General features: G+C 34.4%; 2 protein-coding genes across 3 annotated transcripts in view; both read left to right on the top strand.

The window, feature by feature from the left end:
- RASAL2 (RAS protein activator like 2) overlaps window positions 1-20,622 on the top strand; it is a gene marked incomplete at both ends in the record, with an annotated part of 312,747 nt that overhangs the window by 46,104 nt on the left and 246,021 nt on the right. The gene's annotated exons all lie outside the window — the stretch shown is intronic.
- Window positions 13,559-14,308, top strand: LOC311180574 (mitochondrial import inner membrane translocase subunit Tim9-like; the record flags this gene model as incomplete). Its single annotated transcript, XM_084248496.1, has 1 exon — window positions 13,559-14,308. The coding sequence occupies exon 1, from the start codon at window positions 13,841-13,843 to the stop codon at window positions 14,306-14,308; it is 468 nt and encodes a 155-aa protein (XP_084104622.1). The 5' UTR covers window positions 13,559-13,840.

Raw genomic sequence — 20,622 nt, 5'->3', positions numbered from 1 at the left:
CATTTTTTCATATATCAGTTGACCTTGTGGATATCCTTTTTGTTGAATTGTCTGTCATTTCTGCTGCCCATTTATTAACTAAGCTGTTTGTTTTTCTGTTACTGAGTTTGTAAGTTTTATGTATCTTGGATATTAACCCATTTTAGGTTGTATATATCATGTGAATATTTCCTCCCATTCCGTAGATGTCCTTTTCATCTTATATATTTTTTTCTATATAAAAGTTTTTTTAACTATGGATCCCCAATTTTTTTTTTTGCTTTCTTTTCCCTTGCCATAGGAGTTGAGTCTCCAAAAATATCTTTATCATTGTTGCCATGGGACATGTTGTGAAAGTTTTCGTCTATATAATTTTATTGTTGCAGTTTTACAGCTAAATCTTCAATCCATTTAGAATTTACTTTTGATATGGAGGTAGAGAGTGATTCAGTTTTACTCATTTTTTTGTGACCTAGCTTTCCCAACACCATTTATTGAAGGAAATCTCCTTTTGTATGGTTGTGACTGTTTTGTCATAGATTAGATACTGATATGTAGAAAGATTTACTTCTGAACCTTTGATTCTGTTCCAGTGATCCATGTGTCTATTGTGTCAAAAGCATGTTGTTTTTGGTATTGATGCTTTTTCATAAAATTTGGAGTGAGGTAATATGATGCCTGCATTTTTCTCCTTTTTTCCTCAGGATTGCTTTTACAATTCAAGGCCTTTCATAATTCCATATAAATTTCTTTTTTTTCAATTTCTTTGAGAAATATTATTGATGTTTTGATGGGGATTTGGTTAAATTTCCATATTGCTTTATTTTAGGATCTTCCAAACTTTAGGTATTTCCCTGAACTTTCAGGAATGTGGGGAAAGGGTAGAGAAAAGAAACCAAGGTAGGAAAATATCTGTAAGTAAAGGGGGAGAGACACCTTCTTTACCAGAAATTTTTATAAACTTTGGGGAGGTGTTTATGGCAGGCATAAGTGACTTAGAGATGTGATTTCACCATTTAAATTGTAGATCTCGTGCTATATTATAACTCATGAGGAAGTAATCATAAAATTGTGAGTTGTACTATAGTATTATTTAACCTGAGCAGGGGGTTCTGGGGACCCTTGATTTATAGCCAATTGGCTAGAAGTATGGGTGGCCCCCTCTAGACTGGTGACTAGCATTCAAAGTGGGGTAAGTTTTATAGAACTGGGCCCTTAAGCTGCAGGGTCTGTGCTAACTCTGAGTAGTTAATGTCAGTTGTACTTCATTGTTAGACACATGGTAGGTGTTGGGGAATTGGAGAATTGGATTTGGGAAAGATACCATATGTTTGGTGTCAGAGGTAAAATAAACTCTATGTGGATCAACAGCTGGCACCAATTTGCCAGTCAGGTGAGTGATACTATACAAATTGATCTTTTATAATCAATCCTATCTTTATTTGAGTGTAGCATGTGGCATCTGACTGTAACTACATGAAAGATCCCAAGTGAATTGTCTAGCTGAACTCTTCACAGATACAATAAGACTAGTAGATGATTTTCTAAAAGTATTTGTTTTGGGATAGTTTGATATTCAGACAGAAGAACTGTCTGAATCTTTAAAATTAAACCTTTCTTAATAACAAATTTCAAACACACAAAGGATGCAAAAATATAATGCCATTGATCTCATGTAGCCATCAGTCAGTTTCAACAGCAATAAAGTCATTGCATATATTATTTCATTTATGTCTGTTCTCTTCCCCCTCACACCTACTCAGATTATTTTGAAGCAAATCCCATACGTCTTTTAATCTGTTAATATTTGCAATATGTACTTATAAAAGATAAGAACTCTCTGAAATATCATGTATCTTCAAATTAATCATCTCTTATAAATAATCTAATTATTTAATCAGTAGTTATATTTCCTATTTCATAATGTCATTTCACATTTAGTTTATTTGGGTGTGATCCAGATAACTTCCATTTCAGTTGTTGATTTATTTATATTTTTAAATTTTTTTGATTTCCCACTATTTCTCTCCCCCCATAATATTTTTGTTCAAGAAACAACATGATTGTCTTTTATAATTTATAGTAGTCTGGACTATGCTGATCGCATCACTAAGGTTTCATTGACTTTCATTAATATGTTCCTCTTGCCCCTGTACTTCCTAAATAATTTGTAGTTAGATCCACAGATTTATTTTGATGTATACTTTCTTGTAAGACTTTTTAAAAATCACTTTATTAAGGTATAATATACATAATATAAAATATACTGATGTAAGTGACCAATTCATGTATATTTATAGTTACATAATTATTTTGGTAGTCTAACTTTATTTATTTTTAATTTTTAAAATTTATGTTGTGTAGAAGAACTGGGGTGTAGGCCAGAGATGCAGGGGGAGAAAGCATTTGCCAGAGACAGAGTGGGAGCAGAACAGGTAGATTTACTGAAATACACTGCTAAGGGGAGCAGTGTGCAAGACAGGAGAGGTTTGCTGCGCCATATATGGGTTAGCTCCCTGGCTGGGGTTCAAACTCAGGCCACCATGGTGGCCATGCAGTGATAGTGCTGAGACTTAACCCTTAGGCCACCAGTCTAATTTTAGAAAACTCATCCTAAGTAAAAAGAAACCTTACTCATTTATAATCATGCCCCATTTCCCCACCCACTAATCTACTCTGACTCTACAGAATGACTTTTTTTGACATTTCTTATAAATGGAATCTTAAAATGTGCTATTTTATATCTAAGTTCTTTTACTGAGCATATTCTTTATTGCTAAATATCATTCTAGTATATAAATATATCACAATTTGTTTGACTGCTTGCCAGTTCATATACTTATTTTTTGGCTAATAATAACATTGCCTCATATAATTCCATAGCAAAACAAAATAAAACAATACAAAAACAAGCCACAAAAATCTGATTAAAAAGTGGACAGACATTGAACAGACATTTTTCCACAAAAAAAAGACATTCATATAGCCAATAGGTACATGAAAAAGTTTCTTAACATCAATAATTGTGAAATTATTGAATGAAAAGCAAAACCAAATGAGATATAACCTCATGCAATATAACCTCATACATGTTAGGGTGGCTAGTATCAAAAACACATGAGGTAACAGGTGCTGTTGAGTATGCGGAGACAAAGGTCCTCTTGTACACTATTGGTAGAATGAAAATTGGTGTAGCAACTATGGCAAATAGGACCACCATATAATCCAACAATTTCACTTTTGGGCTTATAGCCAAAAGAAATAGCTATCTCGAAAAGATACCTGTCTCCCACATTCACTGTAGTATTATTTGCAATAGCCAAGACATGGGAGCAACACAATGTGGTATACACACACGCATGCACACATACACACATACACACACATAAACACACACACACAAGAATATTGTTCAGCCATAAAGAAGGAAATTCTGCCATTTTCCTGAACATGGATTTGAGGGCATTGTGCTAAGTGAAATAGTCAGAGAAAGACAAGCACTGTATGATGTTACTTTTATGTGGAATCTGAAAAAAAGAAAGGTTAGATACAGAGATGAGATTAGTGGTTTACCAGAGGCAAAGGCATATGTAGGGGGAGGGTATAAAGGAAATGGGTGAAGGTCAACAAAAGGTAAAGACTTCTAGGTGTAAAATAAGACAGGGAATGTAATATGCATTCATGGCTAAGGTTAACAATACTGTTTTGTATGCTTGAAAGTTGCTAAGAGATTGCGTATTTGAAAGTTGTAAAAGAGTAGATCTTAAAAGGTCTCATGATAAAAAAAAATGTAACTGTGAGGTGATTGGTGTTAACTAAACTTATTGTGGCAATCTTTTAGCAAAATATATGTTATCATTATGGTATATACATTGGACTGATATGCCAATTATATCTCAGTAAAACTGGATAAAATAAAGAAGATAAATTCTGCTATGATCTCTTGCGTGCAGGTTTTTGTACATACATGCTTTCATTTCTCCTGTGCCACGAAGAGTAGAATGTTATAATTCTATAATTAACTTTTACAAAAATCTGGTAAGTTAATTTGCAAAATGGCTATACCATTTTACATTCCAACCAGCTATGTGTGTGAAAGTTCCAGTTTCTCCACATCATCAGTGACATTTGTTAATATGGACTTTTTGATTATAGATTATAGTAATTTTAGTTGGCGAGAAATAATATACTTGTTGTAATTTGCTTTTCCCTAAAGACTATAATGATGTTGAGCATCTTTACTTGTGCTTATTGGTTATTTGTAACACTGCATTTGGAGAGATGTTTTAAGACCACTAAAGTTACTTTGTACTTCCATCAGGAGTCACATAGCATATAATTATCTCTCTTTTGGGGATGTAATCAGCCATTGGTAGACCTACAGTCAGTTGATTCATTGACTCATTTATTCATTTTGATTCTGTCTTTTATTTATTAGCTGTCTTTGCCTGTCATTTGAGTTGTTTAGTGCTCATTCTATAGCTTCACCATTAAAATTCAGCCAAAATAGCTGTTTAACTTAGCTAAAATAAATTTGAAATTTAGTTTCTTAATTATACTAGCCACATTTCAAATGCTTAGTAGTCATGTGTTGTGTAATTACTAAATTGGACTGTGTAGGAAGAGAACTTTTCCATCATTGCAGCTTTTCCTACTGGACACTGCCATTTTATAGTATGTTTTCAGTGAGGGGCAAAGGAACAGTGTTCCCTAGAATCTTGCATGTTTGTAAAAGTGTGTGCCAGTATATGTTAAAGTCTGTTTGTGTTGAAATGGAATCTTTGGTTATATGTGTTTTGCAGTCGGTGTTATTTCCTTGTTTGCTTTTATTTTGAGGTTCATATGAATCATATATTTAGTTCTATTATAGATATTGTCTGTGAATTATTGGTTTAGGTATTCTAGTTCTGTTTTTATGGGGGGAATTTATAAAAATTTAGAAGTATGCAAACTTTTATCACCATTATCCCATAACCCCTTCACATTTATTTTAGTTGTGCCAGTCACCAAATGAGAATTGTAAAAAGTTAGAGGTAGAAGCACTATGAATCATTTAGAGATGAAGAATCTGAAACTTGGAGAAGTGTTGTGGTTAAAAACAGAGTAAGGTCCATACCTCAGTTTTTTGTTTTACTTTCATCAGTGCCCTTTCTCACATCTGTGGTACTGTGGCAAAAGATAAAATTTCAGTGGAAGCCATATGAGTTACCAAGATGAAATGGATACTAGGGTTTAATTGACTTAAAAGGTCAAATGAAAAGAAAAAAGAAAACAAAATAATCAACTGAAAGAGTTACGAAAAAGAATCAGGTATAAGATTGCGGGGTGTGTGTGTATGTATGTGTATAATACATTTAAATATAATTTTGAAAGTTAAATTATAATTAATTAAATATAATTTAAATATAATTTAAAAGTTTTGGGAGCAGTTTTAGCTTTGCAGGAAAATTGAGAGGGAGGTTCAGAGAGTTATCCTATATCCCCTGCCCCCAATACATTTATAGCCTTCTCTGCTGACAATATCAAACACCATAGTGGTGTATTTTTGCCAGTGATAGCCAAGGATGGACCTATATAGGTCACTCCAAATCCACAGTCTACATTTGGTTCACTCTTGGTGTTGTACATCCTGTGGGTTTAGAGAAGTGTATAATAATGTAGCCATCATCATAATACTATACAAGAGTATTTTTACTACACTGAAAATCCTGTGACCTGCCTATTGCTCTGCCTCACTCAACCACTGATCTTTTTATATTTGACTTTGTAGACTCAAATATTGGGAATGTATATTCAAATGTAAATTTGTGAAATACATGGGAAATAGGTTGAATTGGAATCTGTGGACAATTTTATAATACTCATTAGTAACAATTTTTTTAAAGATATAGAAGACTCCTGTTTTAATATAATTTAGGATTTTTAAAATTATCTCCCTTCACTATTTTTAATTGTCATATTGCTTTTAACCAATGACCCAAATAATTTCAAGTGATCAGAGATACTAAGGCAGAAAATCTCATGTGTCAGTACTTTTAATGCTGTGTATATCAAATTACAGTAAAAAAGGCAAGATGCAGACCTTCTGTTTTCGTGACCATCTCATTGCATTGCAGTAAACCTGAGTTTATACACCACCATCAAGTAGTTTTTTTAGATTGATTTCTTTTACTTAATAATAGGCATTTCGGATTCTTCTGTGTCTTCTTCATATCTTCATAATTCGTTTCTTTTTGGAGGTGAATAATCTTTTATTGCTTGAATGCTCCACATTTCATCCATTCACCTATGAAAGGGCATCTTGGTTGGATCCGGGTTTTGGTAATTATGAGTTAAGCTGCTGTATACATTCTGATAAGATACAGAAATTCTGTTACCCATTTTCTTCTTCTGAGTCAGCTGTGTGAGCTGTGTGTTTATTGTGACTTTTTAAAAAAAAATTTTTTTAAAGATTTTTTATTTTTATTTTTACTTATACAAGAGCTGGGGTACAGGCCAGAGGCCAGGGAGGGTGAGAGGATTCACCAGAGACAGAGCGGGCAGCAGAACAGGCAGATGGATCAAAGACACTGCTGAGGGGAGCAGTGGGTGAGACAGGAGAGGTCTTCCACGCCATGTGGGAATCTCCCTGGCTGGCTAGGAATTGAACCCGTGCTACAGAGGCTGCGGACAGCTTCACAGTACTGCAGTTAACTCACTGTGCTACCTGGGAGGCCCTGTTTATTGTGCCTTTTTATAATGTCAGTTGTAATTGTCAAGAAGTTAATACTTTTAAGTGAAAACAAAACTAATTTAGACTCTTAAACTGTTAGAAGCTGGTATAAATATTGAGAAATACAAAAATATCTTATGTAAGAAATGATTACATATTTCAAGAACAAAGGAGTCAACTGAACCTAGTTTATTAAAATTGTTTTTAATTAAAAGTTTAGTAAAGTGGGCCTCCCCTGGTGGCACAGGCATTGAGCGCTGGGCTGCGAGGCTGCTTGCAGCCTCTGCGGCGCCGGTTCGATCCCCGGCCACCGGCGGGGGTCCCACATGGTGCGGCAGACCTCTCCTGCCGCACCAGTGTATTTCGTCGGTCTGCTTGTTCTTTAAAAAAAAAAAAAAAAAGTTCAGTAAAGTGATGGGAAATAAAATAAAAACACAAAATAAATATTTATCTAGCATGGTTATACTTTTTTTTAAAAAAGATTTATTTCTTTCTTTTATATTTATATAAGTGTTGGGTACAGTCACAAGCACGGGAGGGCGAGAGAATTCACCAGAGCCAGAGCCAAAGCGGGGAGCAGAACAGGCAGACTGACGAAGCATACTGCTGAGGGGAGCAGCGGGCGGCTGGAGAGGTCTGCGTGCCATGTGGGACCCTCGCCCAGTGGCCGGGGATCCAACTGGTGCTGCAGAGGCTGCAGGCAGCCCCGCAACCCAGCGCTCAACCGCTGCGCCACTAGGGAGTCCCTGGTTATACATATTTTTAAAAGTAAAATCCTTACTGCTCTCATTTAAGTTCCCCGTTATTGCCCAATATGCTAAATATTATTATTATTCTTAAATAATATTGAGGCACTGAGGAGCCATTTATTTTTATTGAGTGGGAAAGTCTGTAGTTTTTGAGTAAGGAGAAGATATAAATTCTTAAGATCGATCCTTCTTTGTGGACCAGATGAACTGGAAAAAGCAGATTCTAAAGATGTGGATCTGGAAAAGTTAAGTAATAGTGAAAAGACCTATGAGCTAAAATGATAGCTCTCTAAAAGTAAGGGATGATATGGTTAAGCAGTTGGGAAAAAAATCTTTAGTTTGAGATAGTTATAGATTTATATAAGGGTTGCAAAAGTAGTACAGTGAGATCCCATGCATGCCTTTTTACTAGCCTCCCCAAGTGTTAACATTTTATTTAACTGTAGGTCAAAATGAAGAAATTAACATTGCTAAAATACCACTGACTAAACTTTTATTGGAAACAATGTCATCAAGTTTCCCACTAGTACCCCTTTTCTGGTCCCATGTTGCAATCCAGGATGCCATGTTGCATTTAGATGCTGTATCTACTTAATCTCTCCTAATCTGTGGTACATTCTCAGGCTTTCCTTGATATACTGATGAGTTATTTTAGATATTTTGTAGAATTTCCCTCGGTTTGGATATCTTCTTATGATTAGACTGGTCTTATGCATTTTGAGGGAAAATACCACAGATGTAAAGAACTATTATGACATATCAAGGGGCATGTGATAACATGACTTACCACTCACTGGTGATGTGAGATTTGAACATTTGGTGAAGTGGTGTATGCCAGGTTTCTCCACTGCGAATTGCTTTCCATGGTCTGTTCTATAGAAGCAAACCACTAAATCCAGCCAACATTCAGTGGGACTAGAATTAAGCTCTCAGAATTTGAGTACACATATTAAATGTATACCTTAATTAATTAATGCTTGAGGAAATACTTTGAGGCTATTTTAATGAGATAAACATTTTTGACAAGGTTTATTAGTTTTTAGTAATTGATTAATTATAAGGTATAAAATAAAGGAAAGAGAACACCCAGATTTTGAACAGTTGTAGTTGTTCAGAGAAATAGAGTTATTCATTTTGGTTCTGTTGATTTAGGTTTTTTTCTACACTGAAATCCACTCCTATAAATAGTAACAAAACTTTGGCCAGATAATCTAGATACTCTGCCAGGAAACAGGACCTTGATTTCTCAGAGATAATTACAAGATCTCAGGACATACATAAACTGTTTGACATCATCTCTATTCTGAGTCAGAGTCATTGGGTTGCATACTTTTTTTAAAAAAAGATTTTTTAAAAAATTTTTATAAGACCTGGGGTGCAGGCCAGAGATACAGGGGGTGAGAGGATTCACCAGGACAGAGTGGGGAACAGAACAGGCAGACTGAATGAAATACACTGGCTGAGGGGAGCAGCAGGCGAGTCAGGAGAGGTCTGCTGCGCCATGTGGATCATCTCCCTGGCCAGGGATCGAACTTGTGCTTCAATGACTACGAAGAGCTTTATAGGTTGTGTCGTAACCCCTTGCGCCACCAGGGAGGCCCCTGGTTGCATACTTTTTTTGTCTTCTCACAAAATTTCATAATTATGACTTAGGTATATTCCCCTGATAAACTTTCCCTTTATTTTTGAAATTTAAGACATTTTCTCGGAATCTCCAAGCCCCCCACTCGTTGAAAAACACAGCTCACTCAGTACATTATAAACCTGAAGAAAAAAAAGGGGGGGTTTACAAGTGTGGTGGTGACATCTATTGTTTTATAATTTACATGTTAACTTAAAAAAAAATCTATCACTGTCTTCCAGGGTATTTTTTTAGTCATTTCTAAAGCAGCCTCCTGCGTCTTTTATAACACAGGAGACAGATCTTGCTGGATCACTGTCATCTTGCCAGTCTAATTTTTTCTTTCTCTTCAGAGTATGTGAATATGTTGGGCTTTCCCTCTCAGTTCTACTTAAAATCCCCAACAGTGATTTTGCCACTGGTGACTCCATTAACAAAGTGTGAGAATTTTCTCTACAGGAATTTGTTGAGAATATTATACTTCTCTTTTATACAAGGAGCAACTTAGTTACATCCTATTACATCTATATCCAAGAACCAAGATCCCATCACTTTCCTGGTAGTTAATAATCTGCTATTTGGATTCATATTTTCCAGAAACCTTTTGTAAAAAAGTGTTTTGATGATTTACTAAGTATTTAATTGCAAAGAGGATTTCAAGAAGTTCTGCTCAGGTAATATTTACTTCACTGCTGGGAGCTCATAATTACTCCCTTTTAATAGAAACTTGAAGCCTCAGAATTTCTAAGTGTAAGTTTAAAAGTGGATTCATTTAAGGTAAATTAAATACTGGGATTGAGCTACCAAGTTATTCATATTTGCTGCTGAAAGTACATACATAAATACAAATATATCAAGCTATTTAAGAACAAGTGTGATTTAAATTATTGGTTGCTTTGAGAATTTTCTCTCATTTACCTGAAAACAATTTTCATTTTACACAATATAAAAACCATTCATCTCCAATTAAGTATTGTATGATTTCCGCCTTCTTCCCTTATTGTTATATCAAGCAGTTCTAGCATGCTTATGAGTAATGTGTTGGTTTAGTGGATTCTTTGTAATCAAGAAACTTAGAATATGATGCAATTAATGTGGAAATTTAGTGATTATGATACTAAACTGGGGTGGGATTTTTGTTTTTTATTGTCAGAATGTCAGCTGTGCTCAGTTGCATACTTTTTTATTTGAAAGAAATATACGCAAAATTAGAGTGGCTAAATTACTAGTGTCAGCTAAAGTATTAGACTTATTTCAAACCACTCAACTATTCTGTATATAACAGTGAAGGATTTATTTGTATACTTGGCATTTAACCAGCCCTGTTGATTAGGCAGAGAAAAGAAAACATGAGTTAAAGGCATCAAACATTATTAGATTTCCTAATACATGCTGTTCTTAGAAAATCATGATGAAAAATATCATTGGTAAGGGGTGAGCAGAGCAAAGTGTGGAGGGTGCTAGGGAATTATGGGAGAAGGTTATGGGCACCTTGATGGTCGGTAAATACTTCTGAAGGAGTGTGATCCTATACCTTTGAATCATATATAGTGTTGTAAATCATTGTTACCTCAATAAGTCTGTATTTAAAAAACAGTGTTTAGGATAAAGGGGAACATAAAGTAAAAAAAAATTGATACAGTGCTGTATAGATTGATAATACTTTCTAATAAAATAAAATGTTGGAACAGATTGAAAAATATGATCATTTGCAGAATTCCTAGGAATGTCATTTCATGAATGTCTATAAATCAGTAATTCTGGTTAGTCCAAAAACCTCATGTGTATCATTTCTTTTTATAATACCTGGCATGGGAGTTAATAGTCACTGGATATCTTGGTGTGTATAAAATGAGAGTACATATTTGGCGGGCCTTGACTTTCATAAAAATTCCTATTTTTTGAACATTATATTGACTTGCTGAACTCCTTCTCTGCATGTGGGGTTGAATCTTTCATATTCTGTTTCTTTTTTTTTTAACTTTTTTTTTAAAGATTTATTTATTTATTTATTTATTTATTTATTTATTTATTTATTTATTTATACAAGCACTGGGTACAGTCAGAAGCGCGGAGGGTGAGAGAATTCACCAGAGCCAGAGCGGGGAGCAGAGCAGGCAGAAGGACCGAAGTACACTGCTGAGGCGGCAGGAGAGGTCTGTACACCATGCGGGACCCTCCTCCGGTGGCCAGGGGACAGCCGGGGATCGAACCGGTGCCGCACAGGCCGCGGGCAGCTTCACAAACCAGCGCTCAACCGCTGCGCCACCGGGGAGGCCCCATATTCTGTTTCTTGAATCTTGATTATTGCATTGTGGCATTACTCGCCCCACATCGTTCACAGTGTTTTTCAGTTTACGTGTTTGAGCTGGTAGTGGTCTAAATATTTTCACTGTGTCCTGCCTAGGGGAGGCAACCTCCCAGAAATCCAAGATTGCCAGGTGCTTCCCTGGATCACTGTGCAGCCAGAGCCTAGACTGTTTACTAACAGTGGTGCACATCTTCCCAGGGTTCCCGCATGTCCAGCCCTCCCCTTTCTGTCATCCCTCTGCCATCTTCCGCCTGGTTTTGGCTCTTGTAGGAAATGGGTCTTGGTCAATGAAAGAACAGTAGGCCTGTGAGGAGAAATACCTGGTTCTAATTCCTAAGGTTGCAGAGAGCTGAGGTGCCTATGTGGTTTTCCCTGGGTTGCTGGTTTGGATGTAAGAGTGGTAATCGTGTGATAGGTAGTATCCTGAAAATCTTAATTAGGGATTTGATTATATATTTTAATACTTTGAAAACATGGTAGCCCCCATTATAGCATATATTTCTATTTTCAGACTTGTATAGATTTGACCTTCAAATGCATCTTTGGAAATGCCTTATATACACGTAGGGGACTACAAGTATTAAACAATACTTTGCTACCAAATGTACTGTTGCCACAAGATTTGTATATAAAGTTCAAAAGTAAAGTTACCATTTAAAAATGTTTTCTGGACTTCCTTAATGATGAGTTCAGCCCTACTTGATTTTTCAAACAATACTTTCTCACTCTAATCTCTTTCCATCTTCTGTTGATTTTCAAATGGTGAATTTTTCTCTGTGGGTCCACAGGTTGGTGACCAGTGGACATATTTTTTGACTGCTATATTATGCTTGCATCACACATGTGAAGAGTCCAAATTAGATAGATTGGTGTGGGCTTGTTTGCAAAAACACCTTATTTTCTATTTGTTTCAGCCCCTGAGAACAACATGTTATTTTAACTACATTTGACAACTTGAGTTTGATGGCATTTTAGTTTGTATCTCTGTCTTAGAAAAATAGATGATCGGGTATCATACTAGAGTTTAGGAATTAGATTAACTTGGGTTCAAAATCTTGCTCTGAAGTCTGGGAGTGTAATGCCTCCATTCCCTTCTTTTTTTTTCAGGAGAGCTTTGGCTATTCGGGGTTTTTTGTGATTCCATATGAATTTCATCAATAATTGTTCTATTTCTTTGAAGAATGACATTGAAATTTTGATTGGAATAGCATTGAATCTGTATATTGCTTTTGGAAGGATGGCCATTTTAATAATGTTTATTCTTCCAATCCACGAGCAGGGGATGTCTCTCCATTTCTTTGTGTCTTCTTCTATTTCTTTTAACAGTGTTTTATAGTTTTCTTTGTATAGGTCCTTTACCTCTTTTGTTAGATTTATTCCCAAATATTTGATTTTTTTTTGTTTCAATAACAAAAGGGATGTTTTTTTTGATTTCTTCTTCTTCAGATTTATTGTTTGTGTATAGGAAGGCTACTGACTTTTGCGTGTTGATTTTGTATCCTGCCACTTTACTGAACTGATTGATGAGTTGAATTAGCTTTTCTGTGGAGTTTTTGGGGTTCTCTATGTATAATATCATATCGTCTGCAAATAGTGATAGTTTGACTTCTTCTTTTCCTATTTGGATTCCTTGGATGTCTTTCTCTTGTCTTATTGCCCTGGCTAGGACTTCCAGTATTATATTGAAAAGCAGTGGTGAGAGTGGACATCCTTGTCTTGTTCCAGATCTTAATGGAATTGCTTTCAGCTTTTCACCATTGAGAATGATACTGGCTGTTGGCTTGTCATAGATGGCCTTTATGATGTTGAGGTATGTTCCTTGTATCCCAAGAATTTCAAGGGCTTTTATCATGAAAAACTGGTCCAACCACTGTGGAAAGCTGTGTGGAGATTTCTGGACCTACTAAACATAGAGCTTCCATATGATCCAGCAATTCCACTCCTAGGTATTTACCCAAAGGACACAGAAACATCAATTCCAAAGAACACCTGCACCCCTATGTTTATAGCAGCACTGTTTACAATAGCTAAGCTTTGGAAACAACCCAAATGCCCAAAAATAGATGACTGGATCAAGAAGATGTGGTACATATACACCATGGAATATTACTCAGCATTCAAAAAAGATAAACACATGCAATTTGCAGCAACATGGATGGCGCTGGAAGGGATCATGCTCAGCGAAATAAGCCAAAAAGAAAAAGAAAAATACCGGATGGTCTCACTCATAGCAGGAATCTAGAAAACTTAAATAAGGGACCAGGAAAATGAATAACTATAAGAAAGTGAAAATCAAAATCAACAAAAAACTATGAACCAGAGACACTTTTAGGGGGGCGGGGGCGGGAGGGGAGGGATTGGGTTCAGAATGGGGGGGCTGCAATTGTATGGGGAATATAACAATAAAATTTATTATAAAAAAATAAAAATAAATAAAAAATAAAAAAAAATAAACATATCAAAAGAATATGGCTGCACAAGTACCAGAATCTGATCAGATAAAACAGTTTAGGGAATTTCTTGGAACCTACAATAAACTTACAGAAACCTGCTTTTTGGACTGTGTGAAGGACTTCACAACAAGAGAAGTAAAACCTGAAGAGACCACCTGTTCGGAACACTGCCTACAGAAATATTTAAAAATGACGCAAAGAATATCTATGAGATTTCAGGAATATCATATTCAGCAGAATGAAGCTTTGGCAGCCAAAGCAGGACTCCTTGGCCAACCACGACAGAGAAGTCCTGATCAATGGACTTTAAAGGAGAGATTGCCAACAGCTATTGCACTGGAAATGAGGATTCACCTGACAGAATCCCCTGAAAGCAGTAGCCACCATGTTAAACCATCTGTCATGACTGTCACATGGAAACCAGTGGAGAAACAAAATTGCTATGTACCAGGAATAATCAAAATAGAAGGTCTTGTTCATTGAAAATAATATGCAACATTTGTTGAGGCCTTAAGATTCAGCAGCTTGGTCACTTGATTGGAAAAATAAACCATTGTTTCTTCAAAAAAAAAAAAATCTTGCTCTGCCTTGTGCTTTCTGTGTGTCCTTGGACAGAGTAGTTGAACAGGTTTTATTTACCACATATTTTATACAGGAAAATATTTTTAAGGATTAAATGACACAGTATATATGTAGCATTTACACATAGTAGGTATGCCATAAATTGTAGTGATTCTTACTGTAGACATAGTTAATGAAAGAACCACCAGGATCATGGTAGCTTTCTCAAAATCTTAGTAGTGCCTTATTTGATCCCAAGTATTCTTTTGTTGTAATTCAGATTCCCAATTTACTCTTTATGGAAATATGTAAGTATATTTCTCCCTTAAAATTTTTCTTGGTGGTACTTTTAATACATATCCATTTCACTTTGATATTTCTGAGGGCTTAGAGCATGGGACTTTTTGAAACTATTAAGAATTGTAATAAAAATGTTTCTTGATGACTTGTAGATTCTAAGGTTTAAATTATTGGGTAATATTTATTTTTGTAAGCTCAATAAGGGCAAAACAAGGCCCTTAATAAGTCTTGATAATACTGGAACAAAAAAGGTAAACTGTAACTTGAAGTTAAAATATAAATAACAGAAAACAATTTAGAAATTTATTCTTAGTTTTAAAATAGTGTTAGCTTAAGCTTATATTCTTTAGTGTTTCTGACTAAATGGTGCAAGTTGGGATTACATTGGTTATCTTGGGTATTGTTTAAAATTCATTATCCTTCATATTTCAGACTTTTTAATTTAGCATGCATATCATTGCTACAAGAAACTTCACTCCTGAGGTGATGCCACAATAGCACTCATGGTGACCATGTCTTTTGTAATGTCATGTGTATATGTCCTCTAACTAGGCCAGTCACATAATACAGGAGGGTAGGCTAGCATATCTTATTTCAAAGTAGTGCCAAGACTTTGTCTTGACTGATCAGACAGTCTGCGTACAGCTTACAGTTATTAGATGCCCTAGAAAATAAAATTAAAAAAGTGTTGCAGGAAATTTTTGAAGCAAACTGATTTGCATATCTGACTGTCTTTTTTTCTACAATGGTCTTACTATTACACAAGTATTGGAAATTAAGAAAATCTTTTTTTTTTTTTTCCCTTTGTCATATATTCCATGGAATACCACCTTGGATGTGTATATCCAAAGCCAAAATCAGAATACTCAGAACTTTTAAATTTCCAATCATTCTTTGGGAAAATTGTTCTATGTATATGAAAGCTACAGTAGTACTTGTATAGAGGGAAAATAAAAAAAAATGACAGCTTAATAAATAATAGCTATAAAATTATGACTTTATAAGATAGTTCAAAAGCTAGATTTTCTTTTAATAACAAAATTCATGAAATGAGATCAGGATCAGACTGGTAATAATGGGATCCTGTTTATATTAAATCTATTGAGTAAGCATTTACTAATCCTGTGTAATGAAGAAAGGCTGCTCAGACAGCAAAAAACCTAACTTTTGGAACTTTTTGAAAGGTATCTTGATTGCTTTCAGTAATGTGAGGGATTGGCCCCAGTTAGAGAAAGGACAGGGAGTAACCAGACTTCTTTTGTAAGAATGAGAAATGATACTGGATGAGACTAGTAGTATTTAACATGTTCATCATTCAGAATTAGTTCCCCAAAGAATTTGATGCTGCCGTCTGATACTCTGTTGGACTTCTGCTCTGGACTCTTTTTCCTCTTTGTTCCAGGCAGCTGAAGGTTTTATCAGGTGTCTTCCTGCTATAATCTTTTTTCTATTTTCAGGTCTCAAACACAGTATGTTTTTGTGTCTCAAATAATTTTAAAAAATGAGATATAATTCACATAAAACTCATTCTTTTAAAATGCATGGTTGTATGGTTAGGTGGTTTTTAGTATATTGTACAATAATTTGTGCAAGCATCACTATGTAATTCCAGAACATTTATCACCCCAAAGAGAAACCCACTATGCATTAATAGTCGCTGTTCATTTTCCTCTTTCCTAGTCTCCTGCAACCACTAATTTGCTTTCTATCTTTATGGAATTGTCTCTTCCCTACATTTCATGTATATGGAATCATACCATGTGGCATTTTGTGCCTGGCTTATTTCACTTAGCATTATGTTTTCAAGGTTCATCCATATTACAGCATTCCTTTTTATGATTGAATAATATTCCATTGTGTGAATATACCACATTTATCAGTTGATGGACAGGTGGTTTACTTCCACTTTTTGATTGTTATGCATAACACTAACATGAAAATTTTTGAATCTTTATGTCGTTTTATATCTTTCTTTTTGAGAGACATTTATTCAAATCCTTTGCCTGTTCTTTTAATTGGTTGGTGATTTGTTAGACTTCTTAATATATTTTGGATAGTAGATCTTATCTAATGGTTTGAAAATATTTTTTTTCCATTCTGCAGGCTGCCTTTTCACTTGTTTGATGATTTCTTTGGAAGTGCAAAAAATTAAATTTAGATGAAATCATATTTCTTTTTTCTTTTTTTGGTGCTTTTGGTGTCAGGTCAAAGAAACCATTGCCTACTCCAGTATCATGCAGAAATATGCCTGTGTTAATCGTCTAAAACTTTTATGGTTTTATCTTCGAGATTTATACGAAAGTGAAAAAAAGTAGTCTGTGGAATGGGAGAAAATATTTTAATGCCATTTATCATTATACTGATGAGGAGTTAATATCTATAATATATGAAGATCCATTTTGAATCGATTTTTGCATATGATGTGAGGGATAAGGTCCACCATGCGTGTAAGTATCTTGTTATTTAGGCGCTATTTGTTGAAAAGACCATTTTTTCCACATAAAGTTGTCTTGGCACCCATGTCAAAATCAAATGTTCACAAAAGTATGAGTTTATTTTTGTTCCCTTAACTTATATATCAAGCCTGTGACTGTACCACAGTTTTATTTAATTTTAATTTTTTAATTGTAGCATTGTGGTAAAGGTTGAAATTGGGCAGTATAGGTATTCTAATTTTGGCCTTCTTTTTCTAGATTGTCTTAGCTATTTGAAAGTCCTTTGCAATTCCATATGAGTTTTAGAATCCACTTGTCAATTTCTATAAAAGTGAATTCAGCCTGAAGGTTCATGGGATTTCGTTTAACATGAGGACCAACTTAGGGATTATTAACATTGTAACGATAATAAATTTTCCAGTCCATGAACTTGGGATGTCTTTCCATTTATTATATCATCTTTTATTTCTTGCAATGATATTTTATAGTTTTCAATATAAAAGTCTTTATTTTGTTAATCTTATTCCTAAATATTTTATTTTTTTTCATGTGTTTATTAAAATGGGAGGGGAGAATGATAAAATGTGGTAAAATGTAAACATTTGGGGAATTTGGGTGAAGAGTAGATGAGAATTCTTTGTACAATTCTTTCAGCTTTTCTATAATTCTGAAATGACTTCAAAATAAAAAGGATAAAAAATGTGTTATCAAAGAATGATAGGACAAGTAATAGAAATAGATATTAGTACTTGCCTTCCCCAATACTGTTTATTAACTGACCTCTTATTTTGGTGAGATAGATGAAAATGGGGTGTTTCTCTGAGTTCAGGATGCAATTATAAGATCTTTCTTCTATTTTGTCAATCATTATTATGCCAGAAATAAGAAAGATTGATGCATTTTGTTGTTGTCATTTTTCAAAAATTTGTCTCATTCCAATGAACAAGTCCAAAATCTTCAAGAGAAATGATTTAATTACTAAGCATCTAAGCAAGAATTAGAATGATAAGTAGTATTGTGTGTGTTTGTGTATTTGGTGACTAAATCTTATTTCTCCTCCTGTTCAAATGGTTTCCTGACAATAAACTATCAAATGTTGTGAGATAATTTTCCATTATGAGTTCAGGATTTTTTTCTTTTCTTTTTTGTTTATTTATTTTTAAAGATTTATTTTATTTTTATTTATGCATGACTGACTGCTTATTAGGGATGCTACTAAAAGCTCGTTCTTGGGAAATTCTGTGCTTGATATATTACTTATTTTGGTTGAATGATGTATTGCCATTTATTTTTCCTACTTCATGAGACCAAAGTATTAAGTTTTTTCAGAACATATGCTTTTATTCTTCAAACATTTCATAAATACCTGTGTGTGCACTGTATGTGTGTGGGAAGTTTGGAACAGTAAATATGGTGTTTATTGTCAGATTAGCCTTATAGTCAGAACTATATTTTATTCACTGTTATGTTTCTAGTAATTGATATTCAATGGTTCTTTCATTTTTAAATTGAAAGGAGCCTTGTAAACCAAATCAAACCTTCTCCCTAGTTTTACTAAAGAAGAAACTGAGGTACGGAGGCAGTATGTCTTATCCAGGATTGCCTTACTCACTCGTTTGTTAACCATGACAAAAATTAACCTAATAATTGGTCTGTACACTTTAAAGACTTTACTTATAAATGATATAATAAAATTATATATTCACAGTGCATGCACCTATACATACACACATAACCCACCAAACACACTTTACCCCTCTCGATTGCAGGTGTCAGCAAACTTTGTATCCTGTAAGTTTTATCTGATCAGAGCCAAACTTATGTTTTCATCTTCCTGATAGCAAAACAAGACCTTGTTTTCTAAATGTGCTAGAAACAAGGCAGATAAGAGGAATCTTTTTTAATGGCTCATGTGCTTGTGATCAACTTCAGTATTGCTAAGTGTGAAAATAATTGCTGTGTGACAATTGTGTGACCACTTATGAATTTTTAAATTAATGTACTTAGGAAAAATTCAGAGCATATTACCCAAATTGCAGCAATTTTAAAATGAAACTTTTCTATGAAATGACAGATATCCTCGTGAAACGAAAATCAGGAGGTACCCTCAAATGTGACTAAGATATTCTATGTAGTTTTAAAAGACATAAAGGTAGCTATTGCATCATTAATATGTTTATTCAGAGTTTAAAAAATTTAAAAATCAGTAGATGGAAGTTGCTTTTTAGTCATTTACATGGATTTTTACTGAATTTTACGATAGCTCTTTCTAGCTTCTGTTCTGAGGAAGGTATTTCCAGTTTTTATTCTAAATAAATAACAGCTTTTCATAATTGATATATCCAGTGAGATACCTCCAAACCCCAGTATCAAACCAAGTAATTTTCACCTTTAGCATTTTCTAAAGGGTTTTAGTAACATACACTTAAAGTTAAAATGGGAATAAGCCACTAGGTATTGGTATTTTATGTCATTTAAACACAATAGCAAAATGATAGTGAACATTACTCCTGCCCAGAAGACTTGAAGTTTAAATTAGGTAAAATGTAATAGAATGAGAGAATGAAGATTTGTATTTTCCTGTGACTATTGTGAAGGATAGTCATGTAAGTGAATTTCCTGTATTTTTTCCTTCTTATTTGTGTCTCTACTATGTAAGCTAGAAATAATTTCCAGTAAAAGAAATGAACTTATTATTCAGATAATGAATCTAATAGATTTTCAATGGTTTGCATAATTCAATTTTTCTTTGTAAAGAAGTTGTATCAGGAAAGGATATAAAAACAGACAGCTGCTTTTAAGAGGAAAGAAATTTTAAGCCCTCTAAGAGCATTTTTTAAAATAACAGTTCATCTTGGATTTAGAGTATGTTTTCAATGTTAACCAAACAACCAGATTTTCTTGTCAACTTTGGAAACTGCCGAGGGTTAGCTTGATTCATGACACAAGCAGATGGCATTCCGCTTCTGGCAAAATGGGCACAAAATTCCTTATGCGCCCACCTGCATATGTTCCAGTCTTCATAAAATCCTGTGCACTTTCAAACTTAGACACTCTTTGCTGTTCTAAAAAACACATTTATTAAAGTCAAAATCAGAGATAGCACACAAATAGCTAAGATTTAATCTTATTTTAGATCTGTGACAAAACAAAATGAAAACTGCAGGCTGAAAGTAGACTTATTACTGACAAAATACTACATATGTTTTATTTGTAGATAGATGGATCCCCAAGGAGAAAACTTATCAGAAATATCATTCATCACCAGAAATATTTCTTTCCTTTGCACAACCAAATTTCTAGAGGTTATTTCCTTAAAATACTTGATAAAGGCTCAATTTGTAACCACAAGTTTTCACTGGTAATCTGTGAGAGGTCACTCCTAATTTTTGGTGGGATATATTCCATTCCCACTTTCTGTCTTATTCTAAAATTTGTGATGTGAGATGTTCTATATTTAATGTGGCCTGCAAGATCTCAACAGCCGCAACTGCTACCTCT

This window comes from Talpa europaea (assembly GCF_964194135.1).
Source record: "Talpa europaea genome assembly, chromosome: 12".
Lineage (NCBI taxonomy): Eukaryota > Metazoa > Chordata > Mammalia > Eulipotyphla > Talpidae > Talpa > Talpa europaea.
Note: the sequence above shows the minus strand (reverse complement) of the source record. Positions and strands in the feature narration are given on the sequence as shown.